Consider the following 12337-nt stretch of genomic DNA (forward strand, 5'->3'; position numbering starts at 1 on the left):
CTGCGAAACCGCATGTTGCAGATTCTGTTCGGGCCTTTCTGGATACAGAAAATGTTCGACTGCTGCCCTGGCCAGCACATTCTCCAGATCTCTCACCAACTGAAAACGTCTGGTCAATGGTGGCGGGGCAACTGGCTCGTCACAAAACGCCAGTCACTACTCTTGATGAACTGTGGTATCGTGTTGAAGCTGCAGCTGTACCTGTACACTCCATTCAAGCTCTGTCTGACTGAATGCCCAGGCGTATCAAGGCCGTTATTACGGCCAGAGGTGGTTGTTCTGGGTAGTGATTTCTCAGGATCTATGCACCCAAATTGCGTGAAAATGTAATCACATGTCAGTTCTACTATAATATATTTGTCCAATAAATACTCATATATCATCTGCATTTCTTCTTGGTGTAGCAATTTTAATGGCCAGTAGTATATATATATATATATATATATATATATATATATATATATACTACTGGCCATTAAAATTGCTACACCAAGACCTCTGACAGTGGAACACTTGTACCGGCACTGTTGTCGCTAAGACTGTCAGGTAGGCGACTCTCAGAGATGATAGTGTAGCAATTTTAATAGCCAGTAGTATATATATATATATATATATACTACTGCATTTTTTCTTGATATATATATATATATATATATATATATATATATATATATATATATATATACTACTGGCTATTAAAATTGCTACACCAAGAAGAAATGCAGATGATATATGAGTATTTATTGGACAAATATATATAAATATATATATATATATATCTGTGTGTGTGTGTGTGTGTGTGTGTGAAGAACTATGTTTTTGCAGTTATTGCTATGAGTGTGTGCTATGTTTCATAAAGGGCGATTTCTTGATGGTGTAGCATACTTTCAGGGATGATGGAGAAGGGTGAATGTATGAATTTGAGGAAAGAGACCATGGTATGGAAACGACCGAGTCGAAAGTGTCATACCTCTGACAGTGGAACACTTGTACCGGCACTGTTGTCGCTAAGACTGTCAGGTAGGCGACTCTCAGAGATGATAGTATGGACCAAAACAAGAGAAAAAGTCTAGTAAACATGGGTCTACACTCCACACCTCAAGTGGTATGAGCACTTGTTCACCTACGCTGATCTGAGACACATCTCTTCCGCTGAATGTGACCATTGCTCTTGAGATATGCACAATCAAGTGCTCGTAGCTCTTAAGCTATGCATTTTAGAGGACATTTTTGTTAGACATTTTTGTCTTGGTTTGGTCGTCTGCAATTTACCTACCTTACAATCTTAGCAACGTCAATGTCGATACATGTATCCCATTGTCAGCGGTATCAGGACGATTTTCGCTTATAAATATCTTCTCTGTCGTTTCCAGACCAGGGTCCTTTACCTCAGATTGGCACATTTACCCTTCTCCATCATCTCTGAAAGTTTGTAACATGATCACGGAATCACCTGGTATGTGTACATATGTCTGAAAGGAGAATGAGTGTGCAGGTGTGCGAATGTATGATCTTTTTCCATCTACAGCTGTTGAGGTGGTGCGATTTAGCTACTCAAACGTGTGTTTGCATTTCATCAACCTATCTTCTAAGATACGTTGTACAGTCAGTTTTGACTCCCGCGCTCGTACGTTTCTCCAAAACCCAAATTGATCTTCTCCAAAGTCGGTTTTCACTTTTGCCCATTCTTCAGTAAATAATTTTGCAGTCATGACTTATTAAACTCATCATTCGTCATATTCACACCTGGCAGCTCTTGCCTTCTATGGAACTGGAAGCCTTCGGGAAGTCTATTTGATGCTCCTTGTATACCAGGTGGAACGGGTTTTTTCATGGTTGGTTCTCCTAAGAATCTCAATAATTCTGAGGAAATGCTGTCTACTCCAGGAGCATTATTCGACTTACGTCATTTAGTGCTCTGTCAAATTCCTCTCGCAATGTCGTATCTCCCCACCTCGTTTTCAGCTAATTCTTCTCTTTCCATAGTATCTTGCACTTCGTTTCCTTTGTATTGCACTTCAGCACATTCTTTCCACCTTTCAACCTTCCAGTTTTACTTACTAGTGGACTGCAATCTTATGTCATGTTACTCGTACATCTGTTTCTCTTTCATCCAAAGATTTCTTTCATATTTCTCCTGTTGTCATCTAGCCTTTCCCAGAGCCGTAAATGCCCTACAGATTTTTTTTTTTCAAAGAGCCATTCTTCCTTTGTCATTTTTCCCTTTCTACTAATGTCTCTTTTAGGTGCTTTTCTTCCTCTTCGCCCTTTTCGCTTTACATTTTCTCCTCTCGTCAGCTGAATTCAGAATATCACGAGTTGTCTAAAAATTCCCATTGGATCTTGCTGATTTGATCTTCTGCTGCCCTCATTACCTGATTTTTCAAATCTACCCATTCTTCCATAGTAATGATGTTCCCTGTGATGTGAATCGTGTGATCCGTCCATTGAAACTCCCAGCAATCTCTTGTTATTTCAAGTTATCCACTTCTAGGTAGTTACAAGCAAGTGATTTTCAATACAGCAACGTGAATGGAGTTTGAATGGAAATTTATAACAATAACAGGCATTGCTGTGGTTTGTTAAGAAATTTGTTTTTATTAGTAATGTAATAGTACAAAGAGAATGTCAGGAAAACATTTTCAAAGGTGAAGGATTATTATGTGATGCAGGCACACTTCAGTCGGAACCACACTGCTGACTCTTTGTGTAGTTGCAGTCTTCTACTCCTCGGAACTAATAGCGTTCAAACCAAGGGAATTCTGGGTGCTTCCCAATCCTGAAACAGAAGTGCAAGAGTTGGAAAGTACACAGTGAGTTATGGAGCTATAATGTAGGGCTAGATTAAATTTTTAAGAAGAAGAGATTCGTAAGAAGAAGAGATTCGTAAGAATCGCTTTGATGAATTATTCATTCACCTACATTTTAAATGAAGCTGCGTCGGGTTTCATTGTATAAACATGAACCAGTAACAAGTAAATTATTGGGTTGGTGCATAAGTTCGTAGCGTTTTTCTGCAAGTTTACTAAACACAACTTATATACAGGGTGTTACAAAAAGGTACGGCCAAACTTTCAGGAAACATTCCTCACACACAAATAAAGAAAAGATGTTATGCGGACATGTGTCCGGAAACGCTTAATTTCCATGTCAGAGCTCATTTTAGTTTCGGCAGTATGTACTGTACTTCCTCGATTCACCGCCAGTTGGCCCAATTGAAGGAAGGTAATGTTGACTTCGGTGCTTGTGTTGACATGCGACTCATTGCTCTACAGTACTAGCATCAAGCACATCAGTACGTAGCATCAACAGGTTAGTGTTCATCACGAACGTGGTTTTGCAGTCAGTGCAATGTTTACAAATGCAGAGTTGGCAGATGCCCATTTGATGTATGGACTAGCACGGGGCAATAGCCGTGGCGCGGTACGTTCGTATCAAGACAGATTTCCAGAACGAAGGTGTCCCGACAGGAAGACGTTCGAAGCAATTGATCGGTGTCTTAGGGAGCATGGAACATTCCAGCTTATGACTCGCGACTGGGGAAGACCTAGAACGACGAGGACACCTGCAATGGACGAGGCAATTCTTCGTGCAGTTGACGATAACCCTAATGTCAGCGCCAGAGAAGTTGCTGCTGTACAAGGTAACGTTGACCACGTCACTGTATGGAAAGTGCTACGGGAGAACCAGTTGTTTCCGTACCATGTACAACGTGTGCAGGCACTATCAGCAGCTGATTGGCCTCCACGGGTACACTTCTGCGAATGGTTCACCCAACAATGCGTCAATCCTCATTTCAGTACAAATGTTCTCTCTGACATGTGATTAAATTTTCACGCAATTTGGGTGCATAGATCCTGAGAAATCAGTACCCAGAACAGCCATCTCTGGCCGCAATAACGGCCTTGATACGCCTGGGCATTGAGTCAAACAGAGCTTGGATGGCGCGTACAGGTACAGCTGCCCATGCAGCTTCAACACGATACCACAGTTCATCAAGAGTAGCGACTGCCGTATTGCGACGAGCCAGTTGCTCGGCCACCAATGACCAGACGTTTTCAGTTGCTGAGAGATCTGGAGAATGTCCTGGCCAGGACAGCAGTCGAACATTTTCTGTATCCAGAAAGGCCCATACAGGACCTGCAACATGCGGTCGTGCTTTATCTTGCTGAAATGTAGCGTTTCGCAGGGATCGAATGAAGGGTAGAGCCACGGGTCGTAACACATCTGAAACGTAACGTCCACTGTTCAAAGTGCCGCCAATGCGAACAAGAGGTGACCGAGACGTGTAACCAATCGCACCCCATACCATCACGGCGGGTGATACGCCAGTATGGCGATGGCGAATCCACGCGTCCAATGTGCATTCACCGCGATGTTGCCAAACACGGATGCGACCATCATTATGCTGTAAACAGAACCTGGATTCATCCGAAAAAATGACGTTTTGCCATTCGTGCACCCAGGTTCGTCGTTGAATACACGATCGCAGGCGCTCCTGTCTGTGATGGAGCGTCAAGGGTAACCGCAGCCATGGTCTCCGAGCTGATAGTCCATGCTGCTGCAAACGTCGTCGAACTGTTCGTGCCGGTGGTTGTTGTCTTGCAAACGTCCCCATCTGTTGACTCAGGGATCGAGACATGGCTGCACGATCCGTTACAGCCACGCGGATAAGATGCCTGTCATCTCGACTGCTAGTGACACGAGGCCGTTGGGATCCAGCACGGCGTTCGGTATTACCCTCAACCCACCGATTCCATATTATGCTAACAGTCATTGGATCTCTACCAACGCGATCAGTGATGTCGCGATACGATAAACCGCAATCGCAATAGGTTACAATCCGACCTTTATCAAAGTCGGAAACGTGATGGTACACATTTCTCCTCCTTACACGAGGCATCACAACAACGTTTCACCAGGCAACGCCGGTCAACTGTGTATGAGTAATCGGTTGTAAACTTTCCTCATGTCAGCACGTTGTAGGTGTCACCACCCGCTCCCACCTTGTGTGGATGCTCTGAAAAGCTAATCATTTGCATATCACAGCATCTTCTTCCTGTCGGTTAAATTTCGCGTCTGTTGCACGTCATCTTCGTGGTGTAGCAATTTTAATGACCAGTAGTGTATATGGTCAGATGCTGATTTTTGTGGTTCTGGCTTAGAACATGCGGGACCTACAAACCCGATTTTTGAACATTGTGCATTGCATGCAAATGTCGGAAGATGGAGGAATCATCACAGTTGATGACATTTGCCAGTTCTCGAGTCGACTGATGTGGATCATCGTTCTGTACTGCGTTTAAACGATCTGCATCAAATCTGGAAGATCTTCCTGAACCTGTACAGTCACTAATCTCAAAACGATCAACCTTAAAGCGAGAAAACAAATTTCTTGGCGTGCTCTGTCCAATGACGTTATCCCCATACACGGCGCAAATGTTTCAGGCTGCCTCTAGTGAAATCAGTCACAAGAATATGTCGGAAATGTTCCAATTTCTCCAATTGGCACTCCATCTCCTAGCGTACACAGCTCACTCACTATCTCCAAATGACAAAATGACAATATGTAAACTCAAATAGCAACAGTTAAGGGGAGGTTTACTATCTTTGGTCCGAGAAAAGCATGTTCTTTGAGAATTTTTTTCTCGGTATGTGTTACAGATATCAATGTCAAATGTGGTCAAAATGTTATGTCGAAGAGCAAAGGTGGAAGTGCCGTCGGAATGAAACAAATTTTCGATGTAGACCTCCACATCCGGTATGTCACAGGTCAGCCGGCTCGGCTGAAATCAAAATTGAGTTGACATTAGCGAAGTATATAAAATTCTTTAGGAGTTGTACCTCGCTTAAATTATTTGGACCATAGGAAACAAAATGGCGGCCATTTGAAAAAAGTAGGGTTTTTTCATCGATTTTTCGACTTCATCCGCCAAGTAAAAATATGTATAGTTGATGGATCGGAACAAAAGTGGTACAACTCCTAGACAATTTAGTTAGTTTCGTCCGAAACAAAGAATCATGCCAATCGGTTCAGTAGATTCAGTAGATAGAGAGTAATAAAAAAAACGTCATTTCGAGAAAAACGCGTTTGAAATTTTGACTGTATGTAAATGCAATATTATGCAACGTATGTTCAATCTGCTATTCCGGCTCCATAAACTAGTCCTTCCTCTTCATCACAGAGGGCGTTTTGCTCGACCTGGCCCATTCTGCGCTGCTCCAGAGCCGCTCGTACGGCCGGTGACAAGCCGTTTTCGGCCGCTTGAATCCGGTGGTCGTCCGAATGCTTGGCGAACTGCGTCGAATAGAGTCGCAGGGTGACGTCCATCGTTGTCATGTTCTTCAGACTTGCTGAATACCCTTCGTTGAAGCTGCTCACTGCCAGGAAAGTCGCAATCTCCACAGTCTTCGCACCAGAATGCAAATGTTTGGGGGCTAACTTTCAAACACACGCGTTCAAACTTTCATTTGAATTTTGTGTGTTTCCTCCCAAGCACCGGTACAACTAACTCGTCCTCCGAAAGAAAAAAACTGGTGCGTGTAAGAGGCCGATTTCAGGCAGGTGCATTTTTTTGTTCAATCGCGAATAACAAACATTTCCGTTCCGTATTCGGAAAAACTGTTTCAGGGGTGGATTCTAAACACTTTTATGGATCCAAAAAAGTGATTTTTTAAAAAAATCCATTTTTTGAAGCAAAAGATATTAAACCTTCCCCTAACCACAAATAAAAAACGACAATTGATAAATAAGCCCATAGCAACAGAATTACCAACATAGAAAACAAAAGCGCTACGAACTTATGCAATAACATAATAGATAGTAAATGAACTTATGGTCGTTACTGTATGATCGATAACAAATATCTGAAAAGAGTCAAACATCTCTCGAAAAGAGCCGGGTTAAGCGAACAAGTATGTAAGTAGCATGAGTGCGCAATGAAATTAAAAAAAATGAATACTGTGGTGTAGTTACCCAGGGAGAGAGTGTTCGCTTCCCAGTCTGCCTTTCCGTCCTTTGTCCAGCGCTTCTAGGGCTTCCATATCATCTGGAGAGAGCTCGAAATCAAACACCTGAAAGTTGGTAAGTTTTCCATTAATTTAAGTTAGTGTAGTTAACACGAGTTCTTAAATGTGAGTCACAGTCTAGACAAAGAAAGAGTGTGCTTTGACCTGGAACTGAGTTGTAATGTACAGTAACGATGGGAGAATTGCAACACTCAGAAGGAGTGGCCCACAGAAATCTAGTTGCAGACCATGTGTAGAACTGATCATAGACGAGCGGTTCTAGGCGCTACAGTCTGGAACCGCGCGACCGCTACGGTCGCAGGTTAGAATCCTGCCTCGGGCATGGATGTGTGTGATATCCTTAGTTAGGTTTAAGTAGTTCTAAGTTCTAGGGGACTGATGACCTCAGCAGTTAAGTCCCATAGTGCTCAGAGCCATTTGAACCATTTGATTTGAGCTGATCATAAATATGCAAGACTAGAGAGATGTGGCGCAAACATGCCTCGAGTCGATAGACAGGTGAGTGCTTCACTGGGCGCACAGAATGAAAAGCCTTTGGACGAAGAAGATGGAAATGTCAAAGCAAGTATCATTACGATTCGTAAACTCCAAACGGCATGATGGTGGCATACAAGTGAGTTCGAACAGAGGTCAGTTATCGATCTTCGTGAATGGTCTCATCATACCTCGTCCTTTCGATTCGTACTACATTTTAAGGGGGGAGGGACATCAAAAATTTAAAAAATTTCGATTTTTCAAAAATATATCTAATTTGTGGCGCACATCTTCCTGAATAGTTTGATGTGTAAAACATATATATTTGAGAGATTATAAGGCACATTCTTCTGTCATACGCAAGTGAAGAATATCATCACAGGAATTCTCTACCAACTGCTGTAATGGAAGCCATCAAACCTTTATTCAGGGACCTAGCAAATGAAAACTTACTGAAGAAATGTCTTCCTGGCGGTACCCAAAACCCAAATAAAAGTGTTAACCAATGGGTATGGGAAAGATTGCCAAAAACAATTTTTGTGGGAAGACATGCACTTCTTAATGGTGTTAATAATGCAGTTTCATGTTTTAATGATGGTGTGCAAAGCAGGAAATATGTTGTAGAGAAAATGGGAACTAAGCCCGGAGTGAACTGGATCAAAGCTTTGTATGCGATAGACGGAGAGCGTGTAGTGAAAGCAGAAAAATCATTCTTGGAGGTGATAAAATCAAGAAGAGTGCATCATAGGAATGTGAAAAAGAAGAAAACTGATTTCTAAAATGGAAAAGAACCTGCTTATGGTGCTGGACGGTTCTAAAAGAATGCCAAATACAGGCAGAAACTTTAACGGCCATTTTCCGCAAAAGACAAAAATCTGTACTTAGGTAGATGTAACATCCAAAATATGCTATTACTTTCAAACTTGGTATGCTTACTAAACAGAAACTCCTTAATGCAAAACTCTAGAATTTTTCAAATCTATTAAAAACTGTGGTAAACATTGAGATAATTAACAATAACTATAATTAACTATAACTATAACACTTGAGTTTTTTCTAAACATGAAGTTTAAAATGTAACAGATCATTCATTTTGCGATAAATTAAATAAATTCTAGAGTTTCATATACTTGTAAGTATCGTTTGTATGCTGTGCAAAATTCATCGAAGAACCTATCTTACTTATGAAGAAAAGTGTACCTACAGCAACAAATGCAGCCAATAATAGTAAGTGAAAAAACGATGAAATTTCGTACGTAAAAAAATTATTTTGTTATGTTTTTGAACTTCCACTGCGGTGAGTGTGAATCCTGAATCCTTCCTGGTGACGCTCATAAATATTTATGAATTTATTTGTAAAAGTATAGACAGTGCAAATTAAAATATCCTGTGGTGCCTCTCCTGCTCCAAGTCGGCCCGTTTGACGTTCTACCCCACTTAAGGAAAAAAAGGCGAAGTACCGCGTAGGAATTATCCAAATGGATGTACATGTAGAGACAAACAATTGATTAGAATTTCAGAATAATTGGATGATTTATTCAAGAGAAAGAGCTCACTAACTGAGCGAGTCAAATAACGCTTTGCTCCACCTCTCGCCCTTATGCAAGCAGTTATTCGGTTTGGTACTGACTGATAGAGTTGTTAGGTGTCCTTCTGAGGGATGTCGCTTCAGATTCAGTCCAAAATATCGAAATGGCACCTCATTCCCTCGTAGGACGCACTGTTGAGTTACCACTGCATACTGACTCCGTACTGACTTCTCGATTTACGAGAGGCGTCGGATGAATTTGAAAGTAATATTTGTCTTACGTTTCTGACTGAAAGTCCCAAGAAGTGCTCTACACTCCATTTCGCATGAGGGACAACCGCAGCTGAAAGCAGACGTCGTGAACCGATTTGCTGCTCTTGCAAATATTAACGACTCGTTTCTTAACTGAAAAGCCGCATCATCATGTTAGATGCGTTAAATTAGAAAAAATGCGTTCTCTACAGTTGTGGTCTATTATAGTGCAATCGCTAATGAGAAATGGAGCAAATTTCATACATGTTAAGTCATGGACATTCTTTGTCTATGAAATGTCAGGAAGGTCGCAGTTCGTAGTAATAGACGGCAAATCATAGAGTAAAACTGAAGTGATATCGGGTGTTCCCCAGGGAAGCGTCCTGGGACCTCTGCTGTTCCTGATCTATATAAATGACCTGGGTGACAGTCTGAGCTGTTCTCTTAGGTTGTTCGCAGATGATGCTGTAATTTACCGTCTAGTAAGGTCATCCGAAGACCAGTATCAGTTGCAAAGCGATTTAGAAAAGATTGCTGTATGGTGTGGCAGGTGGCAGTTGACGCTAAATAACGAAAAGTGTGAGGTGATCCACACGAGTTCCAAAGGAAATCCGTTGGAATTCGATTACTCGATAAATAGTACAATTCTCAAGGCTGTCAATTCAACTAAGTACCTGGGTGTTAAAATTACGAGCAACTTCAGTTGGAAAGACCACATAGATAATATTGTGGGGAAGGCGAGCCAAAGGTTGCGTTTCATTGGCAGGACACTTAGAAGATGCAACAAGTCCACTGAAGAGAAAACTTACACTACACTCGTTCGTCCTCTGTTAGAATATTGCTGCGCGGTGTGGGATCCTTACCAGGTGGGATTGACGGAGGATATCGAAAGGGTGCAAAAAAGGGCAGCTCGTTCTGTATTATCACGTAATAGGGGAGAGAGTGTGGCAGATACGATGCGCGAGTTGGGATGGAAGTCATTAAAGCAAAGACGTTTTTCGTCGCGGCGAGATCTACACTCCTGGAAATGGAAAAAAGAACACATTGACACCGGTGTGTCAGACCCACCATACTTGCTCCGGACACTGCGAGAGGGCTGTACAAGCAATGATCACACGCACGGAACAGCGGACACACCAGGAACCGCGGTGTTGGCCGTCGAATGGCGCTAGCTGCGCAGCATTTGTGCACCGCCGCCGTCAGTGTCAGCCAGTTTGCCGTGGCATACGGAGCTCCATCGCAGTCTTTAACACTGGTAGCATGCCGCGACAGCGTGGACGTGAACCGTATGTGCAGTTGACGGACTTTGAGCGAGGGCGTATAGTGGGCATGCGGGAGGCCGGGTGGACGTACCGCCGAATTGCTCAACACGTGGGGCGTGAGGTCTCCACAGTACATCGATGTTGTCGCCAGTGGTCGGCGGAAGGTGCACGTGCCCGTCGACCTGGGACCGGACCGCAGCGACGCACGGATGCACGCCAAGACCGTAGGATCCTACGCAGTGCCGTAGGGGACCGCACCGCCACTTCCCAGCAAATTAGGGACACTGTTGCTCCTGGGGTATCGGCGAGGACCATTCGCAACCATCTCCATGAAGCTGGGCTACGGTCCCGCACACCGTTAGGCCGTCTTCCGCTCACGCCCCAACATCGTGCAGCCCGCCTCCAGTGGTGTCGCGACAAGCGTGAATGGAAGGACGAATGGAGACGTGTGGTCTTCAGCGATGAGAGTCGCTTGTGCCTTGGTGCCAATGATGGTCGTATGCGTGTTTGGCGCCGTGCAGGTGAGCGCCACAATCAGGACTGCATACGACCGAGGCACACAGGGCCAATACCCGGCATCATGGTGTGGGGAGCGATCTCCTACACTGGCCGTACACCACTGGTGATCGTCGAGGGGACACTGAATAGTGCACGGTACATCCAAACCGTCATCGAACCCATCGTTCTACCATTCCTAGACCGGCAAGGGAACTTGCTGTTCCAACAGGACAATGCACGTCCGCATGTATCCCGTGCCACCCAACGTGTTCTAGAAGGTGTAAGTCAACTACCCTGGCCAGCAAGATCTCCGGATCTGTCCCCCATTGAGCATGTTTGGGACTGGATGAAGCGTCGTCTCACGCGGTCTGCACGTCCAGCACGAACGCTGGTCCAACTGAGGCGCCAGGTGGAAATGGCATGGCAAGCCGTTCCACAGGACTACATCCAGCATCTCTACGAACGTCTCCATGGGAGAATAGCAGCCTGCATTGCTGCGAAAGGTGGATATACACTGTACTAGTGCCGACATTGTGCATGCTCTGTTGCCTGTGTCTATGTGCCTGTGGTTCTGTCAGTGTGATCATGTGATGTATCTGACCCCAGGAATGTGTCAATAAAGTTTCCCCTTCGTGGGACAATGAATTCACGGTGTTCTTATTTCAATTTCCAGGAGTGTATTTACGAAATTTCAGTCACCAACTTTCTCTTCCGAATGCGAAAATATTTTGTTGAGCCCAACCCACATAGGTAGGAATGATCATTAAAATAAAATAAGAGAAATCAGAGCTCGAGGAGAAAGGTTTAGGTGTTCGTTTTTCCCGCGCGCTGTTCGGGAGTGGAATGGTAGAGAGATAGTATGATTGTGGTTCGATGAACCCTCTGCCAAACACTTAAATGTGAATTGCAGAGTAATCCTGTACATGTAGATGTAGATAGCGATTCGTCAGGTAAGCAGAAGACATGGGTTCACGGTTCCTGAAATTGATCTGGCGGCCGTTTTCTGAAGTATTTTCAGGATAGCATAGGCAATAAAACCTCTCGCACTCCATCCTGTGTTGTTCTACAGTGCGCACTGCTTGTCCGACATCAAAATATCCGCTCTCGCAGGGTAAGTGGGTTATCTTGTGGAGCCCACGTGTTCTAGGAAGAGGTCCCCAGTGGTGGGATTGACTTTATGAAGTCATGTATGTGGTGATGTAGGCTAAGGTCCCAGGGACCACACCTTACGACCATTCAGCCTGGTGAGCCCTCTTTTGTGAGTAACTGACGAAAAAGAAATCCGGAAATTTGG

General features: G+C 43.8%; 1 protein-coding gene across 1 annotated transcript in view; it reads right to left on the reverse strand.

Annotated features, from left to right (window-relative positions):
- Window positions 1-2578: 2578 nt before the first annotated feature.
- Window positions 2579-12337, reverse strand: part of LOC124551282 (1,5-anhydro-D-fructose reductase-like) — a 47424-nt gene continuing 37665 nt past the window's right edge. The window contains exons 6-7 of the mRNA XM_047126286.1: window positions 6977-7074; window positions 2579-2779 (exon numbers count right to left, since the gene is read on the reverse strand). Coding sequence (XP_046982242.1) covers window positions 2737-2779; window positions 6977-7074 — 141 coding nt within the window. The 3' untranslated portion in view covers window positions 2579-2736. The remainder of the gene's footprint in view (window positions 2780-6976; window positions 7075-12337) is intronic.

Source organism: Schistocerca americana, chromosome 9 (assembly GCF_021461395.2).
Source record: "Schistocerca americana isolate TAMUIC-IGC-003095 chromosome 9, iqSchAmer2.1, whole genome shotgun sequence".
Taxonomy (NCBI): Eukaryota; Metazoa; Arthropoda; class Insecta; order Orthoptera; family Acrididae; genus Schistocerca; species Schistocerca americana.